Source organism: Rhipicephalus sanguineus, chromosome 10 (assembly GCF_013339695.2).
Source record: "Rhipicephalus sanguineus isolate Rsan-2018 chromosome 10, BIME_Rsan_1.4, whole genome shotgun sequence".
Classification (NCBI taxonomy): Eukaryota; Metazoa; Arthropoda; class Arachnida; order Ixodida; family Ixodidae; genus Rhipicephalus; species Rhipicephalus sanguineus.
Genome location: NC_051185.1, coordinates 23,419,202 through 23,445,086, shown reverse-complemented (window position 1 = coordinate 23,445,086; position 25,885 = coordinate 23,419,202). Strand labels below are relative to the sequence as shown.

The window sequence follows — 25,885 nt, the reverse complement described above, 5'->3', positions numbered from 1 at the left end:
ACAATATGATGATTTTCGCGCTGCTTGTGTTGACGCCGCGGTCGCCGACGGTCATCTTTCGCGTTTAATGACGTATCTAAGGCTTTCGCCTTAATAAAACAAGCAAGCAAACAAGAAAGGTTTCTAAGGTTGCCTGAATGTGCTCAAAAAGTCAAATAATTTCCTAAAACGTGACTTAGGGCTACGTGGACCTATGAATGTGTTATAATGATGAATTCCTGCAGGGTATCAACCCGACGATCGCACGTGCTCAGTTCTATATCCGGGAGAAATTGGACGCCATCGAGGTTCCGTACATTGCAGCTCTGACGGCGTACGCTCTGAGCTTTGCTCCCGGACCCGACCGGCAAAAGTCAATGGAGATCCTGAAAGCTCATCTGCTCGAAGACACTGGTACTTTCTGGACCGAACACTTTATAGATAACTCCGTTAGCCTTTTGGGGCTCGAAGTACATTGCAAGTCCTGGATACATTGGAGCCAGTCGTGCAAGCCTTCATTACCATCATGAATGGCAGTCTACTTCATCTGAGACAATCGAAGTCGAACCGTACTCTGTCACCTTTCGCAGTTTGAAACTTTCTTAGTATGCGCCGTGAACGCTGCTATGCATGCGTTGGATCAGTTCTCCTCGGTTTCCTTCTTCATTTCTCTATTATTTCCTATCGAATCGAGAAGTATGGTCTGTTGGCCCGCTTCTCACTACCGATAAGTTTCACATTTGCGCATAAAGCATGGTTGATAAATTTTGCACTGGGTTTCAATTTTCAGAGATGAACTCACTCAGCACTGGTGACGAGGCTACTGGCGTTGACGTGGAAGGCACCAGCTACGCGCTGCTGGCGCATCTCAAGCACAATGACATGGATTCGAGCAAGAAGTTTGTGAACTGGCTTCTTCGTCATCGCTCAGCTACGGGGTCTTTCGTCTCAACTCAGGTTTGCTGACTTTTCGTGTCATGTCATTTGGTACACCCTATAGTCTTTGTTTCGTTTCGTCATCTTTACAAAGACAAGACCCTGTCTTCCTACGTTATTTTTTTCAAAGACAACATTACAAGAATTCACTCTGCTATTTTGGTTATCTTCTTCGCGACGATTCCACGTCCTTAGTGGACCGTGTGGCAAGGTACTAAGAACGTAACTCAGCTACGTGTTGTTCGCCTTTACCTGTCGTCCGTTTATGTCGACATCGTTCTTGCGCATTTTCCCATAGCGTCAACTCACTCGTATCTCCGTTCTTCTCTCAGGACACCGTCGTGGCACTTCAAGCCCTCTCCGAGTACTCAATACGAGCATCTACTGCAGCTCCGGATATTTCTGGTGTGGTCTTCGCCGATAATACGAAGCAGCTGCTCCGCGTTAAACGGGACAACGCTGCTTTGTTGCAGGAGTTTCAGGTAAGTGCAACAAGGTCCGCAATTCTTTATGGCGCTAGCACTTAGAGAAAGCAAGTGAGTCATGAAGTTTTTCAATGAGCGCACCGGAATTCTCCCCCAACCAGCCGGATGTTGAGCGTTGGCTCGAATACTATGAAACCCCAATAAAATGTCACACGGGCCCTAGTGGATTTGCCACTCGAATGCGAAAGTCATCATCTTTTTCTGCTCAGTCGACTGTTTTGCCCCCCCCCCCTCACCCCGAATGTTTTCTGCACCCAACGTGATATTGCATTGCGCCCAGGATTGGAGGCAATGGAAGCTTTGTTCACCTTACGTGGTTTTGCGGTGCCCCCGTGATCGGCCCACCTTTGAACGAGCGAAGATGCGTGTCATAACGTCATCGTGTGGCGTCACGTGACGTCGTGATGACGTGAAATTTTCTGGCGACTCGTAGGGACGACATTGTGACGTCATATGGTGACGCGATCACGCGATGATTATTTTTTAACACGAAAGTGTTTTCCACCAAGATTTTCATGACGTATTTCCGTCACGGAAATACGTCAGCAAAATGAAAGCCATAAAAAAATGCCAGGCCTGCGCTGAAACCGCAGCACAGCCACAGCGAAAGCTGGAAGAGCAGCGTTTCTAGAGCCCGTTAAGCTCTCTTGGGGCTACAAAACAAGTACACTAGAAAGGTACCCACTACGCCATAAATCACAATTTTTGTGAAGTTGGGAAGCACCTACTAAGCCATTATTCGTAATTCTGCGGAGAAGCGAGGCACCAGCTACACGTCAGTAAGGCATCATGTGCACTTTGTTGACGCGACGACTGATGACGATGAAGAATTATGGCTCAGCCCTTTGTAATGGGTTGGAATCTTTAAACGGCCCACCAGTTATGTAATTTGCATTGGGTGACGCCCGGTCACTATTTCCCTCTCCCGTCATGCTGTATAACATACGTTGACGTGGGAGAGAGACCGGGGGGGGGGGGGGGGCGAAGAACTTTACTGAGACCCCGAGGAAATGGATCATGCGCTTATGGGCTTCCTTGACAACCAATACAAGTGCACTTGCGAGGAACCCACTACGCTATAAATCAGTGTAATTTTACTGAGACCCCGAGGAAGTGGATCATGCGCTTATGGGCTTCCTTGCAACCAATACAAGTGCACTTGTGAGGAACCCACTACGCTATAAATCATTGTAATATTTGAGAAGTAGGGCAGCAGGCATTGTGCCATTTTTCGTCATTCTACGGAGAGCGTTGGTACCTGCTAAACGCATGTAAGGCATTATGCGCACTTTGTTGATGCTGTGCCTGATGGCGATGAAGAATTATGGCAGAGTCCTTTGTAATGGGTTGGAAGCATTCAACAACCTACTCGTTGCGCAATTCGCATTGTGTAACGCCTGGTTACAGAATTCGCGTTGTGCGACGCTTGGTGCTTATTTTACTCTTCTACCACGCTATATTGCATATGCTAATGTGGTTCCTTTCCGACATGAAGCCTGTATAGGACCTTTTTGCAAAGCAGTTTCAAGCACCGGCATGAAAGTACTAGCGCGGCGACTCCAGGGTGTCATCAAACAATTAGTTGGGCCTCACCAAACATGTGGCATCAAGGGACGTTCCATTGTGACTAATATACACAAATTGCGATGTGTGCTTGAGTGTTGCGACGCCAGTCAAGGCGGTGTAGCGATTCTGCAACTCGATCTCGAAAAGGCGTTTGACTGCGTTTCTCATGTTCTGTTACTTGCCATACTAGACCACGTAAATGTCGGTTCCATACTCAGAGATGGGGTAGCTTTGGCATACCGCAACTGCACGACACGTTTAGTGGTTAACAAGTCATTGGGTCCCCCCATTAATATAAAGCGATCCGTCCGTCAGGGCTGTCCGCTTAGCCCTCTACTGTTCAGCATCTACATAGAATCCCTGTGCTTGGCAATAAGTGAAAACAGCAGCATTCACGGCTTTAGGTTGCAGGCATCAGAAGTCAAAATTCTGGCATACGCGGACGATGTCGCAGTTTGTTGCACCGACAAAGAAAGTGTTGCACAGGTTATCACTGTAGTAAAGAATTTCGGCAATGCAACTGGTAGTCTGGTAAATTGGGGAAAGTGCTTGGGTTTTTGGCACGGAGTGTGGTCATCTAGACCAGAATTTTTCGCCAATGTTAAGTGGGGGACGACACCTGCCAAATATCTAGGTGTACCGCTCGAATACTACAAAGACAATGATAACTATTGGCAAGAACAGGCAAGAGTGATTCAGTTGAAAGCGAATAGGTCGAAGGGTAATCACCTATCAATGTTCTCAAGAGCTACGGTTTGCAATTTATTCTTCGCGTCGAAACTGTGGTACGTGATGCAGGTATTGCATTGTTCACGGGCAAATATACAGAAATTTCATCGTGTCTTCGCAATTTTCGTGTGGGCCTCTAGTTGGGAACGATGCAGTCGAACCAATCTGTTTAGACGAGTAAAGAAAGGAGGTCTGGGACTGCCACATCTTTTCATTCGGCAAATCATAAACAGGTTCTTCTTTTTCCGTAATGTGAGTGACCCTTTCCTGCGCACGGTGTGCCAATTGAGGCTCATCAGGGCTCTACCTGAATATGTAGTCGGTACAGATCACATGAATGGCGCAGTCTGCGGGTATCTCAAGGAGGTGATTCTAAGTATTCGCTTTTTGTCTGTTAGATTTTCTAATGAGTATCTGTTCTCAGTGTCACGTAAAAAGCTGTACAAAGATGTGTGTGATGCAATTTTACCCGTCCCTCTGTACAGAGCCATGCACAGTCGAGGCCAAGGGCAGGACGTGCTAAAAAGGGTTAAAAGAATGCAAGTGGCGCCTTCCACGAAGTCCTTCTTCTTTAAGCTTCACACAGGCACATTGCATGTCAAGGTATTCCTTGAGGAGCGAGGTTTTTTCTTACCTTGGGGCTCAGACTGCCTTATCTGTAATAAGCCAGAAACTATTGACCATGTTTTCTTACATTGCTGGGAGGGCGTGTACTTTTGGGATGTACTACAGAGGACAATCAAGAAGGAATTCCCGTTAGATCAATACGGTATCAGGTTTCTCCCAATAGATAATGAGAATGGATTGCCGTTAGACTTAATAATGTTAACCGGCCTCCACTGTCTATGGCGGGCGCGTATGGCAGGATTTCACCGCGATCCAGATGCAAGGCCCGCAAGAATGTACTTTCGTGAGTGTATGTCGAAATTTGTTGAATTGCAGAAAACGCAGGAGATTGTACCTGAGTGGTTATCGAGAGTGGAACCCTTGACAGTGCTCAAGGAATTTTAAAATTGATGTCTGTCCAGTAGGACGGACAACATTTGATGTTATTTATTCTATGTGTTTGTGATGTGGTTTATGTCTGGAAGCAGGCAATAAAGCAAAAAAAAAAAAAAACCGGCATGGCTCAGAGGTTGAATACTGGGCCCCCACGCAGACGGCCCAGGTTCGAACCTCGTTCCATCCTGGAGTTTTTTTCTTATTTCGTTTTTTTTTCTTATTTCGAGCGATACTGGTTACGGACACCGGCGGCGGCGGCGGCGGCGGCGGACAACTACGGCGCCAAAAACGGCCGGTGAAATGATCTCATAACAGCTTTCGCTGTAAAATCAACTACTTCGGTGACGACACGTTTCACTTTCGTGTTATACCGATTCCTATGACAGAGGGATCAACCATCTTTCTTGCATCACACATGTTGACGCCGCCGGTCACTTTTAGCTTTTGATGAGGCATCTCAGGCTGTCGCCTGAAATGTAACTCATATAAAAAGGAGATAATGCTTCAAGTTAAGGGTTGCATAGTATACATATGATATCGTAGCCGTACGATGCATGAGTGTCATATGAGCACTTGATATAAGATCTCGCTGTTGATAGGTGACGTCACAAAAACATCGAAAGTTTCCCGACTCTGGACTGATCGAGAACACTGATTCAAGTTCCCGATGTGCTTGCCTCGCTTAAACCGAATAAGAACTGTACCAAAAAATCGACACCCGTTTCCGTTTCCTCAGATTGTCGACGCCCGAGGAAAAATTGTCGTTAACGCCTCGGGAACGGGAACAGCAGCGCTGAATGTCAAGCTGAGGTACAACGTCCTGGCCACACCCCAACAAGAATGCAAGGTGGGCTTTCTTTTCTCATTTCTTAGTGAACGGCGCGACAGCAAAAGTATGATTGGCTTCGGAATCCTAGGCAATAAAAACAAATTAATCGTATTGTGAAGAGCCAAAACGACGTTTTAAGCCCTAAGCACGCAGATGGAACAAATCTATGTACAGTGCAATCTAGTCGATAGTTTTTTTTTTTTCACGGGGACCGGAAAATAAAACGTATTACGCGAAAATAGTATTAACCAAAGAGGTTAGAAAAAGGAGGAAAACATGCATACAACGTAAGCAACTAACTTTTATTGAGCAACATTGAAGTAGCTGGTAAATTGGCACTGCACTTTCTCCTTTTCCAACTTCTAGGAGTAAATCCTTCTGAAAAGTAAAGAAAGAAGCTGCAGTTCGCTCACTCAGCTCTGCATTCGCGACGAAACTACGAAGTGCGTCGAACTGTTCGAGTGCGTCGCTTGCTGTTGAACACCGGTCGCCACGCCTCTCTGGCTTCTAATGTATCGTCGTCGTCGTCATCATCGTCCGCAACTAGCAGCGAGTAGGTACCAGCTAGTAATAGCTAGTAGTGAGCTAGTATACCAAACAATGAACGTACGATTTCTAGATGTAGCGGTCAAGATCCACTTTCGCGGTCGTATTATCCGATTTTGGGCAATAGTATGATCGTATTAAGCGCGTGAAAATGCATTATTTCCAAGGAACGTTGACAGGGCATAAAAAGAAAAAAAAACGTATTAACCCAAAAAACGCATTATGAAGAATCGTATCAACGAGATCCTACTGTACTACATATCATTCCCACGCTGTCTCAACCACTGCAGCACCAGTGTCCCTAACCCTCTAGATATTATAGTTTGAAACTCTACAATTATAGTACTCTTAAACGTGACAATCTGTCGTGCACATCTGCGCAGAAACTTATTGATTTTGTGTGTCAGAAATAAGTTCATATAAGTTCGGAAACAAAAAATTTTTGCAGTGACTTAGCTCGGCTATGTCATGATATACGTAGCGTTAGCTAAGGTTCAGCTGATTATTCTTAGTTTTTTAGCCTTGTGCCGTTCGTTGTTCCTACGCTCAACCGCTAATTGCCAGGCAACTATTTCGGGATCCGATGAGTTAAGCTTCTCCGCTCTTCTGCGGAGGTGAGCAGCATTTGCGCTCTCCTTCTCCATGGCTTTACCACACTGGCAAACGCCAGCCAGAGGCGCTATCAAGCGGCTCCAGCGCAGTGTCAGACGGCGACTACACAGCGAAGGCGCACAGCTGAGCGCGCGCCGTCTGCCGCGGCTATGACGTCACTCCTCTGGAATGCGCAGACCGGCGAGTCGCGCGCGGCGGCGGCGGAGTGCGCGGGAGGTGCCGGCTCCTATGCGCCAGCTGCGTGACATCACTACGCCTCGCGCATGCGAAGCACGGCTCTTGTACGCGCACGCGAAACCGCTCCGACTCGGCCCGTTGTAGCTAACGCTACAAAAAATCCACAGTTTCGCCTGAATAGTAAGCACTGATAGCGATAGCAATGCTTTATTGTTTATTCTTTATTCAATCATTACCCCGCTTAGCACGAAGCCGCTGCGGCAGGGGGGTTACAATCTCGAGAAAAAACACATCTTCATTGGTACAGCACACTTGCTGACTTGATAAGCGATTCGATTCGCTGCTGTAAGGAACAAAGAATGAATTAGCATACAAATTACACCTGGTGCGGTATTCTAAAATCTTAAAACAACGACATTGCGCGAAGAGACAAAATGAGGACAGTGTAGGTTCATTTCATTTCGAATGCCTGTTTTGCCATGAAATATTTGATATAAGAGCTGTAACCGCAGTTTCCTTCGACGGGATGAAAGTAATTCCCATCCTAGTTTATTTTTCATTTTGGCACAACTGTCATCTCTCGAGTACCGACTTTGAAGAAGCCTTGCTGCTCAGTTCTGTATTTTTTTTCAAGTTTGTCCCTTAGAGTTATTTGTCAGGTCCCATATGGCACAAGCGTATTCGAGCACAGGGCGAACGTATGTTAAATACGCCGTTGATTTTAAGCAAGCCGGCTCATGTCTCAGGTTTCGCTGTATAAAGTTTAATGAGTTGGCGGCCTTAGCAACCACTGAATCGACATGAACATTCCACGAGCAGTCGGCTGAAAACGTCACAGCTAACTATTTATACTGTGATTTTTGTATTACTCTATTATTGTTGATAACTTTAACCCAACAGATGTAAGAGGCTATAACAGCTATAAGAATGCTTGTAATCTTGTCGGCCGTATATATCGCGGTAAAACTAATTACATGAACGAGCTTTACGTGGACAGACAAACACGAACACATCTCGCTCAATAACCGTAAACGCCAACATTTTCATTGCTGTCGTGAGAAACAGCGCAAACTGAAGTGAGCAAACGAACTTAGTCGCTTGTGGCTTCCTTTAGATAACTCGAGTTACAACTTTAGGCTCGCGGAGATCCGGAGATGCCGGCGTAGACAGTGACACGAAGCGAATGATCATATAGGCCTCATCCATATATGGGTATATCAGGAATTGGGTATATCAGGCCATATATGGCACATATATGGGGAGCATTCATATATGGCCTGATATGCCCAATTCCTGATATTGCCATATATAGGAATTTTTAGATAGGTCCATACATGACATTTTTGTAAGGAAATTGGCTCGCTCAATCTTTGGAAGCGCCATAGATGATAGGGCATCGCCTTTTATGTTCATTGCAGCGAGGAACAACGGTCTGTACACCTCCAGGTGGGGTTGGCTAGAGAAGAGACGCATGCGTCACCATCTGGCATGCCTCATGCTTCAGGCTGCTGTTATAAAAAATATTGCATGTCTCCATTCAATATCAATCTAATGATGCTTCTCGATTCAGTATCAATTAAGCTACAGGAACCTGAGTTCTGTATGATTTTTTAAAACTTGATCGTTACCTTGAGAAACCATATAAATGTGGACAAACTTCCTTCTCTCTTTTTTTCCCCTTTTTTTCAGTTTTCTATTTCTGTGGCAGCTGTAGTCTACAACGAATTCCTCGACCAGGGTCTTGGAGGAATATGCGATCTCGCCATGAAAAGGCTGGGATTGCTGCACTGTCGTAAGAAAGAATATATACATGCATGTACATAAAAGAACGCCAGGCCTGCATGCGCGGAACACGCAGCACAGTCACAGCGAAAGCTGGAAGAGCGGCCTTTCTAGTGTCCGTTGTAAAATCTCTTGGGGCTACTAATACAAGTACACTTGCAAGGTACCCACTGCGCCACAGATCATCGTAACTTTCATGAAGTAGGGAAGCACCTACTATGCCATTATTCGCCATTCTGCGGAGAAGCAAGATACCCGCAACACTTCTGTTAAAGGTTATGTGCTCTTTGTTGATGCTGTAGCTGACCATGATCAATAATTATGGCTGAGCCCTCTGTAATGGGTTGCATGCTTTAAACGACCCACTCGTTGCGCAATTCGCATTGTGTGGCGCCTCATTGTTATTTTACTATTGTACTACGCTATATAACATACGTTAACGCGATTCCTTGCCCGACAAGACGCCTGTATAGCGTCACTTTGCGAAGGATTTTGAACCACCGGCGCGGTAGAATACTCGACTGCCACGCAGAGGGCCCGGATTGAAATCCCATCTGATCCTGGATATATTTTTTCTGATTTCGCGCGATGGCGGTTACGAACACCCGCGGCGACAGCAGTGGACAACTACGCCACCAAAATCGGCTGTTGTTGTGATCTGATAACAGCTTTCCCTGTAATACAGAAAGACACGGCGACGCCGACGGCAGAAACCCGCCGAGAGTGTCCACATAATTGCTATCGCAGTAAAAAATATGTGCTGAACCCTGTAACACGTTACGAGAATGTTTTAATTGCATATCCTGCTGTGGTGCCATTGGACGTTGGATTATCACGTTAATGCGCATTTTAAAATTGTTGCAGCGCAACGAGCGTCCAGACACCGCGTTGGAAGAGCAGCGGCCTCAGGTGAGATAAATACGCGCATTGCCATCACGTTCGCTTCCTATGACCATCTGTTCTTCACAAATGTCCAGTGGAGTTATAGACTAAGCGATCAACAAAAAGTCACACCGAACCTTATGCAATCGCCTAGGACGACTGGAAGGCGAGAGCCATTTTTATTTTCTTCACCGTCGATTTTATTGATCCCGCGTCAAAGCTTCCCGCACCCAACGTGGTTTTGCACTGCATCCGGGATCGATGGAATTGGATGCTTTCCGCACCTCACGTAGTATTGCAGCGCCTCCGTGATCGGTCCACCTTTGCCAAGCGACGTTGTCGTGTGAGGACGTCATCGCATGATGATGATTTTTTTGCGCCACTCGTGTTGACGCCGCCGATACCGATGCCGACGGTCACTTTTATGTTTGATGAGGCATGAAATACTTTCGCCTCAAGTCTCAGCCATTCTTTTCCGATTGTCCGCCACGGTGGATCAGTGGTTACGGTGCTCGGCTGCTGACCCGAAGGTCGCGGGTTCGATCCCGGCCGCGGCGGTTGCATTTCGGTGGAGGCGTAGTGGTAAAGGCGCGTGTACAGTGCGATGTCAGTGCACGTTAAACAACACAAGGTGGTTGAAATTTCCGGAGCCCTCCCTTACAGCGTCCCTCATAATCATATCGTGGTTTTGGCACGTAAAACCCCAGATATTTTTCTTTCATGATCCTCAGTATTTGCATTTGTACAAACTGTTGTCATTATAAAATATGAGTTTGTTTTTTTAGTTTTATAGGCGCAAAATCTGCCAAGAAACACGGTATAAGTCGTGCTTTTGCATTTGTAAGCAGTAGTTCAGTATGTACTCCAAAGTGACGTCATGAAACACTTCGGTTAAGCTAAAATTCTTGAGCGCTATGCTTGAAATATTCTAGCTAATTCCCGTTTCTCTTTATTTGCGTAATAATTTAAAAATTAACAGCAGCTAGTACTTCTTTACTTCTTTTTTTGTCAGGACGGCCACCAAACAATCCTGGAAAGAAGGACACCTATGAGATAAAAGTGTGCACAAGGTAATCTTTCCATTTTTTTTTGTCAGGGAGGCGCAGAACTTATGCGTTGTGTTTTCACTATGTTTGCTCATGGGGTAAGGGGTAGGGGAGGGGGGAGAAAGTTTGGGGGTGAGGCCGCCAACCCTCGCGCTCCCCTTCCTCCTTCCTGGCGCCGCCCCTGCTGCGCGCATAAGCTATCCGCGAGAGAAAAAAAATGTTTCCTTATTTCTTGATTGCAGATACTTGGGCGGGAACGAATCGAACATGGCTATCGTGGATGTTGGTATTTTCACCGGATTCAAGCCCAATACAGATGATCTGAAGAAAGTAAGGAAAAATTCCTTATTTTGTGCGAGATGACTATTTTCCAAGTACCTAGAAGCCAAATGGCTTATTTCAGAAGAAACCTATAAATATTCGGTGGTCTCGCTATATACGAAGCATCGGCTAAGGTGTTTCTATTTTGTGTCGTTGTTGGCGAGATTTATACAGGCGTTTTGCACTGCGGATCATAAACTTTTAAGTTGACGCATTGACTTTCTGAACATTTGTGTCTTTTGAACTTTTTTTTAAGGGCGTGTAATTTCATGGCACACAGAAGTAGATGTGCTCGAGGAGGGAAACAATGGTATGTTGCCAAACATGAATATTCGAAAAATACATAGGTTTTAAATATATCTTAGATAATATAACGTAATTACTTGCTTGAGTGAGGGCTTGACCTATGTAACAACCAACCAACCAATACTACTAGGAAATGTACAAGCTCGCAGGTTGAAAATAGCGGCATGGGAGGAGGAGAAGAAAAACGGAAAGACAGGGAGGTTAGGGAAATTTCACCATGGCTTGTGGCTTGAACATGGCGGCGAATAATGTGCACCACACTTTTCTCATGGAAGCGGGCTCCTTGAATTGGGGCAACGGTGTCTAATTGGCCTTGAAATTTCATCGAGCAGGCTCGATAGAACAAAAAATCTTTGAACCGATGAATTGGATTAAAACATTCACATATTTAGTTTTTTTTTATTTCCATGAAATGTATTGATTTCATTGTCAGCATAATTCAACTATATTATTACTGCAGTACAAAAATTCGTAAGTTTCAAAGGATTTATTTGTATGTTTATTTGCAAATATTTGCACACACAACGCGCCGATTGGCACGTTGAGTGCATTTGAATGAAGTGTGGCGCATTTTTTTTTCTTTACCGGCTAACACTCACGAATGAAACATGCATATCATATGTTTATATGAGCGAGACACAAGAATTCGTAAATACTTCGCAAGCATATTGTACGCCTTTCTACACACTACTCAGTCCTGAAGGATTTTGGATCAAAAAGCTGATTTTAGATATTTTCGAAGGCGCTATCACGCTGGTTTGAAAGTTGCCGCAGCGTATGCGTGACGGGCAAGACAACGCCGAAATCGAAACATTGTTACCTTGCCGTCGAGTTCACTGCTTACAATATGCATAGATGGATGTCCACATGCTTAGACGTACGCACACACGTATGTCGGTGCCAGCGTATACATATGATGCGGACAATGTGAAACGAAACACTTATACTTGTTCCTAAGGCTCGCTATATCCCGTATTGCTCATGGACGCACGTGTTTTGAGGCTGCAAACTGTGTTCAAAGGCAAACACTTCAAAGAAAAAGAATTTAACGTCTTGTCTTGCAGCTTTCATAGACATTTAAATGAATTCGTAGAACCCACGTCGTGAAAGAATTGAAGAAATATTGAGAAGTCTAAATAAGTGTCTTCCAGCATTACCTCCAAAGCATTTTTCTATTCGACTGAACAACTTCTCCTCTTCTGCCGCAGGTTGTCAGCGATAATGCAGAAGTTGGAAAATACGAAGAAGGAGAGAACCGCGTCATCTTTTATCTACAAACGGTAAGTTCTCTGCAGTGTTTGCCCAGGTGTATTAATTTTTAAGCTTGAGGTTTATTAAATGATTCATATGCGCATGCAGCTCGCACGTATGTTATTGCAGAAGAAGGTCTCAAAGTCACTCTTCATGAACGGTTTTCTATTATCAATTCAGTACACATAAAACATTCAGGTATATACATCCAGACGTCGTGCATTAAATTTCAAAAATGTGCAGCAATCAAATACGTGCGATGCGTTACAATTACTACGGAAGGGTAGAAGTAAGCGAAGGCGCGAAAAACTTGGAGGAGGTTTGAGCTTCGCCTTGTCAATCGCTGGCCTCGTTTCTCTTCTCATTGGACACCTCAGCCGTGCCGCAAAAAAAGGGGCGTCTGTGCGAGTTACAATGGACGTTTAAAGCTATCCTAGAATGCCTATTGCATGTACAGTTGCGAAGTGCCCACTACGACGTAACTCCTCCTTTTGCGAGTTGTCGAGGTACCCACTACGCGTCCGTAAGGTCCAACGCGCACCTGCACACGTTGCTGATACTGTTGTTGATAATGATAATTAATTATGCCTGGGTACTTCGCAATTGGTGGGCCTCTAAACCAATCACTCGTTGTGCGAATCACATGTTCTGACGCCTGGTGTGATTCTAGGCTTCTGAGACGCAATATTACATATGTTAATGACGCTCCTCGCACTACTATACAATATTCATATGGTGTTGTCACCGAACTAATTTCGAGCACGGGCGTGGTTCTGTGGTAGAACATCTGCTTGCCACCCAGGGGAAGCCATGGGCTCGATTGCCACTCGAACCAAAGTCTTTTTCATTATTTCTTTATATGCATCTGATTTCATTAAAGTTATTTCAATCAATCAATCAATCAATCAATCAATCAATCAATCAATCAATCAATTAATCAGTCAATTAATCAATCAATCAATCAATCTCAAATTTTCGCTCAATAACAACGCTGATTTTTCGTTCACCACCGCCGACACCGACAGCGGAATTTCTGCGAAACGAGCTCCTCAACGCTGTCGCGTTAATGCAGATACTATGATGGAGCGCAAAGTATGTGACAATTTTACCTTGCAGAACAATATTGACTTCACGAGCTCTGCAAGGACAAATACGTGAAAATACTCATAAAATGACCAGGTAGAATATGTGACTCGAAAAAATAAATGGCTACTCTCAAAGAGCACTTGCTAGAGTGCAATGACGCGCTATTGGAAAAAGTATCCTTTAAAAAGCTACATTGTTCAATGTTAAATAAATGTCATTGCATTTCACATAGTGCTTGCTCAGTGGGAAAATTCTAGCACTGACATATTCTTTAATATTTAGAAACTTTATCTGGCACTCACGGATATCACATTTATGAATATTGCCTAAGGGAACTACTATAACGCGAACATCTAATTGATAAAATGATGTTCTTTTTGTTTTGTTTTCAGGTGAAAGCCGCGACGGAGACCTGCCTGAAGTTTCGGATTGACAGAGAATTTAACGTGACAAATCTTCAGACTTCCACTGTGAGCGTGTACGATTACTACGAAGGCAGTGTGTCTCCTTCACAGCCCAACGTTGGTACGTTTACATATACGTGTATAACAGTGAAGCTTCATTGGCATATCGCGTGCTGACAAATTTGAATCTATGTTGTTTCACAGGCGCGTCTTGCAGCAAGTCCTATGGACCGGAGGCAGAGAGCTCCTCCGTGAAACTTTTTTGCGATGGAAATATGTGCAAGTGCGCCACAGGTAAGAAAATATGACACATTGAGCCATACAGGGCACATATGCCACTCATCCAATCTTGTATGAACACACACAGGGTGTTTCAGCGAACTTGCGCCAACTATATATATATATATATATATATATATATATATATATATATATGTTAAATTTCGCGCACTCTAAAGAAACGCTGGAAAAACATTTATGGGTGTGCGAATATTCCAAGATATTGAATAACGCATCGAATATCGTTCTATTCGATTCGGTACTTGAATCGAATAGGACATATCTCATTATTCGAATATTTTTCGAATACTTTTCGAATAATCAGCACCGACGGGAAAACCCCAAAGGAACAACATGTTCGAAAAGCGAAGAATGAATTTTTCTTGTTTTAATCAGTGCATTGCCAAGATGCACGCATTTCAAGCTTTTACGGGACTATCGGAGCTTTGCTCATCACCGTATGAAAGAGTTTCTTCCTTAAACTCCGGTGCCGCCGAAGCGGATGTGTCCTCAACCCACTATCATTATCATGAGATCCATAATGTTCAGTCATTAAACATTATTTAGCTTCTAAGTCTTAGTGTTATTTAAAACCTGTTGACAAAGTGCCACCCCGAATACTGAAGTAATAGCTGTATTTATTCCACAGTTAAAAATCCCTCGAAGGCTCTAGTCGCTAGTGTATACGAGCTTGCCTCGGTTTACATAATGGCGGCGTGTTTTGTCAGTTACGGTAATTTACTGTGGTAACGTTTGTGAATGTTTGTTTGAAATATAAAGTAGAATTCCAGGCCCGTCTTGAAAATGGCTGCCTTACTATTCGGCAACTATCCAAATAGTATTCGATTCGTGTTTGATTCAGTTTTAGATTCCCCTATTCGTACACACCTAAAAAATTAAGCAGGGTAGTTATCTTAGCAGCGATGAAATGATCCAACGCTGCTGAAGAAGCGTTACAACTTTTCTATTGAATATTTTTTGTTAGAGTTGCTATATTGAAGTTCAATTCAGCACTATTTGTTAATTAGCCAGCTTGGCGGATTGGCAGTTATATTATCATAGATGAAACATTCCGACGTTTCAGAACAAGCGCGACAACTTCTTTATTGAAGATTTTTCGCTATATTTATTATTTAAAGAATTAATGAAGCAATCTTTATTAATTACGCAGCTTGGCGGAATAGAAAAAATTATTCTGACGTGCTGCGCACGGCTCAGAAGAATAGTGAGCCAATTTGATAGTTCTCGTATGCTCATACAATAGTATTGAATATGAGTCGTATGTGCCTCGTCTTAGTGTTATTAAAATGGATAGACGAGAAGCATCTTAGTGTGGGAGTTTTTAAATGCGAAGCAGCTTTTGCGCTGGGCTTTGTCCGTAGTTCCATTGGCGACCGTCCGCTTTATAAAACCTACCATAGCCATCCGTAACATATCTGAGCGCGCGCTCGCGCCAATGAGAAGTCTTCTTCCTTTTGTTCTTCGACCGCCTTGATGATGATACGTGCAGAGCACTTTAGGGGCCCGGGCTGCCGTATGCTGTCCTAGCTTAGCGTAACGCAGACAAAACCACGTGTGCTGGCATGCGCTAGCGCGTTCGGGCCTGTGTAAGGGGCTGGCTAAGACGCTGTGGCCTCTCCCCCTTACACTCTCTCAGCAATCACGTGATGGCGTCGGGGAACGAGATTCTGCAGACGCGCGATGAACCCGCGTGGCGTGCTCCAGCAAGAGTTCGGGACGAGTAACAGCGACATTAACTACAGTGAATTCATGATGTGCTCCACATGCAAGGACGCGTTAACATCGGGCAAGGTGCCCGTGATGAACGGAACTTTAAGTCGACCCATGCGCTCCTTCGTATCCCCACATGGTTCCCTTTAGTGGGAGATGGTGAATTTTTTAAAGAGAAATCAGGGTCCCTCATGAATTCGCCTCAGCCGACTCGAAGGTGAAAGCCATCTTCTTTTTCTTCTAAGTCGATGTATTCAACCTCCCGTGCTGCCCTCCGCAAGCTTTCTGCAATTAGCATGGTTTTGCAATGCCTCCAGGATCGGAGGCATTTTGATGCTTCTGCAACTCACTTTGTTTTTCACTGCCTCCGCGATCGGCCCACCTTTAACGGGCACAGATCGTCACAGATGTTTACGATCTGTGACGTCATTATGATGTCATATAGTGACGTCGTCACGTGATGATCTTTTTTATCACTCGTGTTGACGGCGCCGGTCAATTTTCACATTTGATGAGCCGTCTAAGGCTTTCGCCTTAATATCTTGCACTCGCGACTTGTAATGAAGTACAATGCCGTCAGATTTCTGACGTAGAATGTTGGCTAATCTCGAAGACGGTGCATTCTGACAGAGCGTTTCATTAAGGCACGTGGCCTCACCTTCCGTACTTACTCGTGCGCATACCACCAGCGCTCACTAACACTGACTACTACTGGCTAGGGTTGTCGGATGCTGGATAAATTATGTCCAATTGGCTGGTAGGTTCCTGGCAATGTTGGCTCAAAATGGCTGAACAATTATTAATTTTGGCTAAAGTTGACTGTGCGAAATTAATGGACATATGCTCTCACTTTCCTTGGTGAGGAAGCGTGCTCTTTTGTGGCGTGGTTAACAGAACTATCCATTTTCGTATAATTCCGAATTTCTTCGATATCGACATGACGTTTAGCTTTATGCTTTGATTGCCTCACAGCGGAGTGTCCCGTCAACGAAACATTCAGTGACGTCATCAAGACTGCAAAAGGTTCCTCCAACAGGCGTGCTGACACGAAGTCGGACCAGCAAGCCCTCCGAAAGATCGCATGTGACGAACACGACTATGGTCAGTATATTTACCCCGCGTACGCGCGGAAACAAATAATACGGTCCGCGAAGTAAAAAGATAAGGACAAAGACGTCACGTAAGTTTCGGCATGTTGGTATTCCATTTCAGTGTCTAGCGCACAGGAAAGACAAGAAACAAGTGACAACCACAGAAAACATTCGACGATTACAAGTTGAATGTTCCCATCTCCGTTGGATATACGCGTGCAAGACGCCAACGGGGGCGCGGGGGTGGCAGCTTCCCTCCTCCCCAATTTCTACCTGCCTCCCTCCCCACCTCTGCCCCTCAAGAGCAAACATTCAAAACACAACGCATAAGGTACCAGCCTTCCTGGCCCCCTGAAGGAGCTCACTTGTCGTGGGCAGCCTCCCCCCCCCCCCCCTCCACAAGGGAAAAAATCCTGGCGCCGCCCCAGCAAGACTCACCACAGAATTCGTTTCAATAATGATAAGCACAAAAGTGTCAGAGCCAGATGATAAAGCACCCTTGAACCACGCTTTAGAAGCTTTCATACTTATATCTCTCACGCAACATAGCACTATATCTGTACAATATTTCTCACCCTTGTTTCTATGCAATGTGCCTTGCATCTATTTTAGGCATTATGCCGTACGGATTATACAATACTCCTCGTGTATTATAGCTTCAGTTCACTTTTAAGACAACATTTAAGCGCTTGCGAGTAGCAGCTATATATAGCTATATACGAAGTGTTGTTTAAGACCGTATACTGTGGCTAGAACTTGGACAAAAATGTGCGCGTGCGCATGTGAATGTTCGATTGCAAAGTGAACTCCTGCAAGTGAGCTGTCCATTCCCACGTTATTCTCTCAATTTGTTTCATTTCGCCATTTTACCTCTTAGTTTTTGTATTTGGGTAACCTTTTTTTTTTTGTGCTCTGCAGAACTTATAGAAATGCAGTAGCCGAAGGGGTGTAAACCTCAACTTCTCCACAGCGAGCCACTTAAAACAGAACAGGACAGTAGTCTATAGAAGTGGTTGGTCATGATGGGTGTTAACGATCACTGCTTTGGACATGACTGTTTGTTCAGCGTTTACTTTGCTTTCGCCTTCCGCAGTGTGGAAAGGAAACGTTTCTGCAAACTACGTCATCGCAGGTTACAGGCACCTTGCTTTCTACATCAAAAGAGTTATCAAAGAAGGTAAGCACACTTCGTTGTATCACGTCGGAAATTTCGGATATTATAGCACTTTGCTCCAACCCTTGTATTTGTGAGATCCAGCCGAGTGCTTTATCCCGAAGGGAAGTTACAACTAAGCGCCCTAAATGAGCACGTGAGGAAAGTACTCTCTCGACGTTGGGGACTGAAACATTTATAAACTCAACTTATCAATTATTTCTTCTTTCTTCTAAAATGTTTCCCGTTGAGTTACGTTCGTTGGTGTACTGCGGTGAACTGGTAACGCTGGTGTACTGAGGCAATGTTCACCAAATGGCGATAGTAGTGCTATGCCCAACATTTCTAGGTATGGTTTGGCCCAATTAGATTGAGATAAAAATTGTTAGTGTGAATTTAGTGACAAGTGTGAGAGAAACGAATTAGCATTACGGCCAGAGGGGGGTGGGCGGAGGGTAGGGAACGGTGAGAGAGGGCGGCGGGGTTCAAAAACTCTAGACTATAAGAGCGAAACTCCTAAAGGAGTAACCAACAGCGCCGTCTGTGGTGGTGCAGGCGTCGCACCTTGACGTTAGGTGCGCGAGATGAGACAGACCACAAGCCGTCGACGGGTGGCACCCCCGGCCACCGCTATTTTGCGTTCTGACACCGGTCCCGCTCGCCCCACACAAATAATCCGTGTGCCTGCTCACGCGGGCCATTCTGGCAATGAAGCGGTCAATTCCATCACTCACTCGCGATTCCACTGGCCGAGCAAGCCCGCGCCCTTTGACAATGGTTACGAGTGACGCGCTCTTTACTTACCACATCAGCTTGCACTACCGCCTCTCTCGCATGTACAAGTATTTGAGTTTACGATAGAACGTGGCCTCCGCGATCAGTTCCGGCTGCAACAAACTTTCGGAGACGATCGCGGAGGTCAAGGCTGGAAATCCTGAACAGTGTGCTTTACTGCCAGATGAGGCATGCGCCTGTGGCCTACTAGAGCATCGTGCCGATGTGCAAAAAAAACACACCCGTGTAACTAAAGAGCTCACATGGTCCCTTACGCATTTGCCTAAGGCGACTCGAAGGCGAAACCCATCTTCTTTTGCTTATCAGTCGAATGTAATAATACCCCCCCCCCCCCGCCTCCAAAAGCTTTCTGCACTCAACGAGGTTTTGCAATGCTTATGGGCAGGGCTTAAAGTCTCCCTTTATTGGTGGGGAGGGGGGGGGGGCCTCAGAGGGCGGCGACTTATATACATGCATACACACATACATACAGCCCCTCCTTAAGAAATGGAAGGGAGAGCCGGACCCCCAAAGCCCCCCCCCCCCCCCTCCCTCCTGACTTTAAGCCCTGCTTATGGGATCGGAGACATTGGAAAATTTCTGCGCCTCACTTGGTTTTGCACTGCGTCGGGGACTTGGCTACCTTCGACCAAGCGGTGATGTCATTTGATGACGTCATCATGTAACGTCACAGTTACGCTATGATCACGCCACAAATTCTGGCGACCTGCGATGTTATAGGGGGAGGTAATCACATGATAGTGACTGTTCGCGTCACTCGTGTTGACGACGACGACGACGGTAAGTTTTCGGCCTTAGCGAGGCATGTAAGGCGTTTGCCATAAAATTTAGAGGTACACGTTACACAGCTCTAGATCGTCCAAATCAATTCATATTAGTTCCTTGCTACAGTATGCCTCGTAAAGCCTCAGGATACTTATTCTTTTTTTTATGTGCTCTATCACCTTTAGTTTTTCCTCTGGGCTTATGTCGCGTTGCTACCTCGTATATAACCGGTATTTGAATTTCAAATCGTAGGTGAAGAAAACGAGACTATAGAGGGCCAGACGCGAGTGCTCGTCGGTCGCCAGCTGTGCAACACGACAGACCTCGGCGTAGGACGCCAGTACATAATATTCGGCAAGGACAGCGACCAACAAATCACCGATGGAGACGCGAGGTGGGCATTCCTTGTTTTGTTCCATGCAGGTGGTTGTTATTCGAACAACTGCTCATACAGAACCTGTATACTGTCCAACCTGCTGTCAAAACCTCGTGACGCAAATGCATCACCTGTTCTCCTAGACCTTAGTAAATATCCACGCGAACCGCAGCGTCGGCGCTTTTCGAGCCATTCCGCCGGACTTGGCCTTCAGGAGCTCGGAGACCGTCATGAAATGTATACATACCCACTAACCATTAAACATTTCTTCAAATACTTAACAACACATATACAGGAGACCTCTAGACGCTTCCTCAACCTGCTACTTCGTAGTGTTTATTTTGAAGTCTGTGCGTATTACGTACATACCTAATGTTGAAATAGTCATCGTCTCTTTTTCGCGAGTTTCGTGTCGGAAATGTACGCTATTGCTGTTTTTCTGCAGTCACACATGACTTCTTCCTTCTTTAGCTTTCCGTCCTTAAATATATTCCAACATAGTTTTACACCGCTACCGAGCAAACAGAAGACGCCAGTGGCATAAATCCAGAAAAATCTCATGGGGGACACACATCTTCATGCCGTGGCGGCCATTTTGATTTTCATAAATGTTTTACTTTTAATTATCTAAAAATTAAAGTCGTGCTTTCGAATAAATTGAAACGAAAACGACAGTGTGTCTGTGCAGCCAATGGTTGGCAAAGTCAGTTTCTAAATATAACTCGTAGGTATAGGCTCTAGAATGTTTTTAGCTAATATGACATTCAGGTTAAACTGTCAAATGAAAATGCGAGCGCTATTTATTTTTGTTATTGTTATAACCACGTAAAGAAACAACTTTTCTTTAACTTCAGCTTCCATCGTGTATGCTGCTAACCCCCCAAGATCTACCACTGGAATCTTTCTTGTAAATCGTGTCACCAGTCATTTTTAATGAAACAACTATACTCGAGCAATCGCATCCATACTTCATTATCAATGCCTTCCACCAAATCGCCGACGTGAATAAATAACGGTAGATGATCGGGGATTCTTTACTTTGCGATTCAAAGGCACCCGTGTAGCATTTCATAAAGCACGAACTCTACAATGCCTCTTGAAACCAAAACAGCTTTCGCTCTCGTATATAGTTTCCGCTTATTAAAAATGGCTTCATATTTCAGAGTTGATTGTAAGGAGTGTGCGCTATGCTTAACTCTCAAGCATTTCAAATATGCTGTTTCAAAGGCAAATATCAACTGGGGAGACTTGCAAGGGGCGTACCCCCCACTTCCCCACAGCCCGAGTGCAAGGGGGTTCAGGAACCCCCAGACCCCTCCCCCTGTGATTTGCGCCACTGGAAGACGCTAGCATAAACCACACCCCAGACTGAGCAGAGACCAAGCAAGATAATTAGGAAAAATTTAAACGATCTCCTTTCCGCATTTTACGTTTTGTATGTATTTCGCATCTTATGCTTTATGTCGTAGTCTTTATGCTTTATGCCTGTTGGGGACATCGGTAGGATGTATTCAACAGTACGCAACATGTACCCATCAGGACGCTGACAGAAACAGAGGACGAACTAATAGGAATACAGACCAGGAATGGATAATGAACTGGTAGGCAGTACGCGGCGGCCGACGAGACCCACGGCACTGAATATTTCCTTTCCTTAGCCCTGTGAGGCACGACGGGCAAGAGAAATGAGTAATATGTTACCATAATCGCGGATTCGAAACTATAGCATGTAGAAATTACCGATTGGGTCGAATTGCTAAACAAGCACCGGATATTCTAAAAAAAGCAGGAAAAACTTCAAGGTTTGTACACTGTCTGGGCGCCTGGACACGAATGTCTGGCGGGTATTTTAGCGGCTCAAGCCACTGCCCGAGGTCACATTCTACGGGCTATGCCGCCAGGTTCGCGAGCCCTGGGCGACGCGCGCGAAAGCATCCCAGGAAAATATACAGACGCTCTTAGCCACTACAAACAAGGTAGAAGAACTTACCCGCCCCGGCACCTCAAGCTCACAATAGAAGAGACATTGCTCTTCCGGGAACTTAGGACCATTCCCTGACGGTACCCTGTAGCGTGCCGTGATCCCGCAAGCTACCGAAAGCGACACGCGCAAAAGCCTCCCAGGAAAATATACAGACGCTCTTAGCCACTGCACATTCTGCTCCGCAACACCGTGCGATATGGTACGGGAGCGTGGTTGCAGCGCAACCTAAAAAAATCTTAATTTCCACCCCAAGTGAACTGATTCACTTGTGTTTCTCTTCTGTTTATGCTGTGTTCATCTTCTCTCCTTGGTTCTCTTCCGTTCTTTTCTTCTGTTCTACTCTTTCGTTCTCTTTTCCCTTCTTTTCGTGTGATTAAATCATATTTTCTATACCTTTCTGTTCATTTCTTGTGAACACTTCATTTGTTTTGCGATTATCTATTATCTGTTCTATGGTCTCCTTGCTACTGTTTCCTACTGTGTGCTGCTCCGAGCGCGGGGCGTCTAAATCCCGGCGCTGGCGTTTCGCCTCCGCTTCTCACTTCCGTAGATCTGCGTCGAACTCCCGACGCCGGCGTTTCGTTGTCGCCATGGTTGTCGCTTCGCTTGCTCGGACAGATGAATTATAGGCCTTCGGTGACGCTGGCATTCACGTGCCAGCAAGCGCTGGTGTTCCAAACGTACAGCGTGCTCGGCTTATGTGTATCAAACGTGGGATCTGCGTGACATCTACACGAGACGCAGCGTGACAACGTTGTGAGACACCAGACGACGACAGGGTGGTTCCTTAAACAGTTTCGCAGTTAAAAAAAATTTGTTTGTTTGAAAGCTACCGTTTATTTACTCTCCAGCACCGATCAGTGTTGCCTAACTTTGATTACACTATAATGGTTAACGTTGGTTATCCCACGTTATGACAACGCTATTACGTTCATTCGATCTCATTGAGAGAATTGAGTGATGTACCATATTTTGTTTTCGTTTGCAAGCTTCATCTTTCTGCACTCTCACGATGAAAAACAAGCGAATTGTTACGTTGTTGTCACTGAATCCTTACTTAATGACAACTAACAGACAATAACGCCAAGGAAGTACCCTATAAAGTGGACGGGAGGATGACCGCCGCCGTAGCTCAGTGGTAGAGCATCGGACGCGTTATTCGAAGGTCGCAGGTTCGGTCCCTGCCGGCAGCAAGTTATCTTTTCGTCCACATTACTTTCTTCACATTTACATTCTAAATACTACAGCTAACACCCCCTATACTTTCCTTGGCGTTATTGTCTGTTAGTTCTCATTAATATTGTGTCTAACAAAGAAAACGAGCCCTTAAGATTCATCTCCTTTCCTTCATTCATAGCAAGGGTCTCGTTCTGGCAGACATGATGCCTTCAGGTAGTATGCGAGGGATTATTGGTCAGCTGCCAGCTCGTAAAAAAGATCACGTGCTACGTGACGCCAGAAAGGCAGAAAAAGAGTGTTCCACACTCGCCGCCATGGCTGCGATTGGCGCTGACCAACACTCCAAGGTTTAAATGCACATATATATACCCCATAAAGTGAACGGGAGGATGACCGCCGCCGTAGCTCAGTGGTAGAGCATCGGACGCGTTATTCGAAGGTCGCAGGTTCGGTCCCTGCCGGCAGCAAGTTATCTTTTCGTCCACTTTACTTTCTTCACATTTATAATCTAAATACTACAGCTAACACCCCCTATACTTTCCTTGGCGTTATTGTCTGTTAGTTCTGATTAATATTGTATCTAACAAAGAAAACGAGCCCTTAAGATTAATCTCCTTTCCTTCATTCATAGCAAGGGTCTCGTTCTGGCAGACATGATGCCTTCAGGTAGTATGCGAGGGATTATTGGTCAGCTGCCAGCTCGTAAAAAAGATCACGTGCTACGTGACGCCAGAAAGGCAGAAAAAGAGTGTTCCACACTCGCCGCCATGGCTGCGATTGGCGCTGACCAACACTCCAAGGTTTAAATGCACATATATATACCCCATAAAGTGGACGGGAGCATGACCGCCGCCGTAGCTCAGTGGTAAGCATCGGAGCGTTATTCGAAGGTCGCAGGTTCGGTTCCTGCCGGCGGCAAGTTATCTTTTCGTCCACTTTACTTTCTTCACATTTATATTCTAAATACTACAGCTAACACCCCCTATACTTTCCTTGGCGTTATTGTCTGTTAGTTCTCATTAATATTGTGTCTAACAAAGAAAACGAGCCCTTAAGATTCATCTCCTTTCCTTCATTCATAGCAAGGGTCTCGTTCTGGCAGACATGATGCCTTCAGGTAGTATGCGAGGGATTATTGGTCAGCTGCCAGCTCGTAAAAAAGATCACGTGCTACGTGACGCCAGAAAGGCAGAAAAAGAGTTCCACACTCGCCGCCATGGCTGCGATTGGCGCTGACCAACACTCCAAGGTTTAAATGCACATATATATACCCCATAAAGTGGACGGGAGCATGACCGCCGCCGTAGCTCAGTGGTAAGCATCGGAGCGTTATTCGAAGGTCGCAGGTTCGGTTCCTGCCGGCGGCAAGTTATCTTTTCGTCCACTTTACTTTCTTCACATTTATATTCTAAATACTACAGCTAACACCCCCTATACTTTCCTTGGCGTTATTGTCTGTTAGTTCTCATTAATATTGTGTCTAACAAAGAAAACGAGCCCTTAAGATTCATCTCCTTTCCTTCATTCATAGCAAGGGTCTCGTTCTGGCAGACATGATGCCTTCAGGTAGTATGCGAGGGATTATTGGTCAGCTGCCAGCTCGTAAAAAAGATCGCGTGCTACGTGACGCCAGAAAGGCAGAAAAAGAGTGTTCCACACTCGCCGCCATGGCTGCGATTGGCGCTGACCAACACTCCAAGGTTTAAATGCACATATATATACCCCATAAAGTGAACGGGAGCATGACCGCCGCCGTAGCTCAGTGGTAGAGCATCGGACGCGTTATTCGAAGGTCGCAGGTTCGGTCCCTGCCGGCGGCAAGTTATCTTTTCGTCCACTTTACTTTCTTCACATTTATATTCTAAATACTACAGCTAACACCCCCTATACTTTCCTTGGCGTTATTGTCTGTTAGTTCTCATTAATATTGTGTCTAACAAAGAAAACGAGCCCTTAAGATTCATCTCCTTTCCTTCATTCATAGCAAGGGTCTCGTTCTGGCAGACATGATGCCTTCAGGTAGTATGCGAGGGATTATTGGTCAGCTGCCAGCTCGTAAAAAAGATCACGTGCTACGTGACGCCAGAAAGGCAGAAAAAGAGTGTTCCACACTCGCCGCCATGGCTGCGATTGGCGCTGACCAACACTCCAAGGTTTAAATGCACATATATATACCCCATAAAGTGGACGGGAGCATGACCGCCGCCGTAGCTCAGTGGTAGAGCATCGGACGCGTTATTCGAAGGTCGCAGGTTCGGTTCCTGCCGGCGGCAAGTTATCTTTTCGTCCACTTTACTTTCTTCACATTTATATTCTAAATACTACAGCTAACACCCCCTATACTTTCCTTGGCGTTATTGTCTGTTAGTTCTCATTAATATTGTGTCTAACAAAGAAAACGAGCCCTTAAGATTCATCTCCTTTCCTTGACTCCTTACTTGTTTTTCCTTTCTTGCTTTTCAGTATCCGGTATCCGTTGGACCACAGAGTTCGCATCCACGACGTGGCAAGTGCGCGTGGACACATTAAAAGAATGCTGACCTGGCTCTCTGACAGATTTCCCAGGGAGAATGGCTGCAACGAATAAACGTTT

General features: G+C 45.3%; 1 protein-coding gene across 1 annotated transcript in view; it reads left to right on the top strand.

Annotated features, from left to right (window-relative positions):
• Positions 1 to 25,885, top strand: part of LOC119407257 (complement C3-like) — a 67,385-nt gene extending 41,500 nt beyond the window's left edge. Inside the window, exons 27-41 of the mRNA XM_049420022.1 lie at positions 225 to 393; positions 770 to 936; positions 1,248 to 1,397; positions 5,434 to 5,544; positions 8,551 to 8,653; positions 9,508 to 9,552; positions 10,538 to 10,595; positions 10,814 to 10,901; positions 12,407 to 12,478; positions 13,928 to 14,060; positions 14,144 to 14,233; positions 16,922 to 17,050; positions 18,134 to 18,217; positions 20,006 to 20,147; positions 25,756 to 25,885. Coding sequence (XP_049275979.1) covers positions 225 to 393; positions 770 to 936; positions 1,248 to 1,397; positions 5,434 to 5,544; positions 8,551 to 8,653; positions 9,508 to 9,552; positions 10,538 to 10,595; positions 10,814 to 10,901; positions 12,407 to 12,478; positions 13,928 to 14,060; positions 14,144 to 14,233; positions 16,922 to 17,050; positions 18,134 to 18,217; positions 20,006 to 20,147; positions 25,756 to 25,879 — 1,665 coding nt within the window. The 3' untranslated portion in view covers positions 25,880 to 25,885. The remainder of the gene's footprint in view (positions 1 to 224; positions 394 to 769; positions 937 to 1,247; positions 1,398 to 5,433; positions 5,545 to 8,550; positions 8,654 to 9,507; positions 9,553 to 10,537; positions 10,596 to 10,813; positions 10,902 to 12,406; positions 12,479 to 13,927; positions 14,061 to 14,143; positions 14,234 to 16,921; positions 17,051 to 18,133; positions 18,218 to 20,005; positions 20,148 to 25,755) is intronic.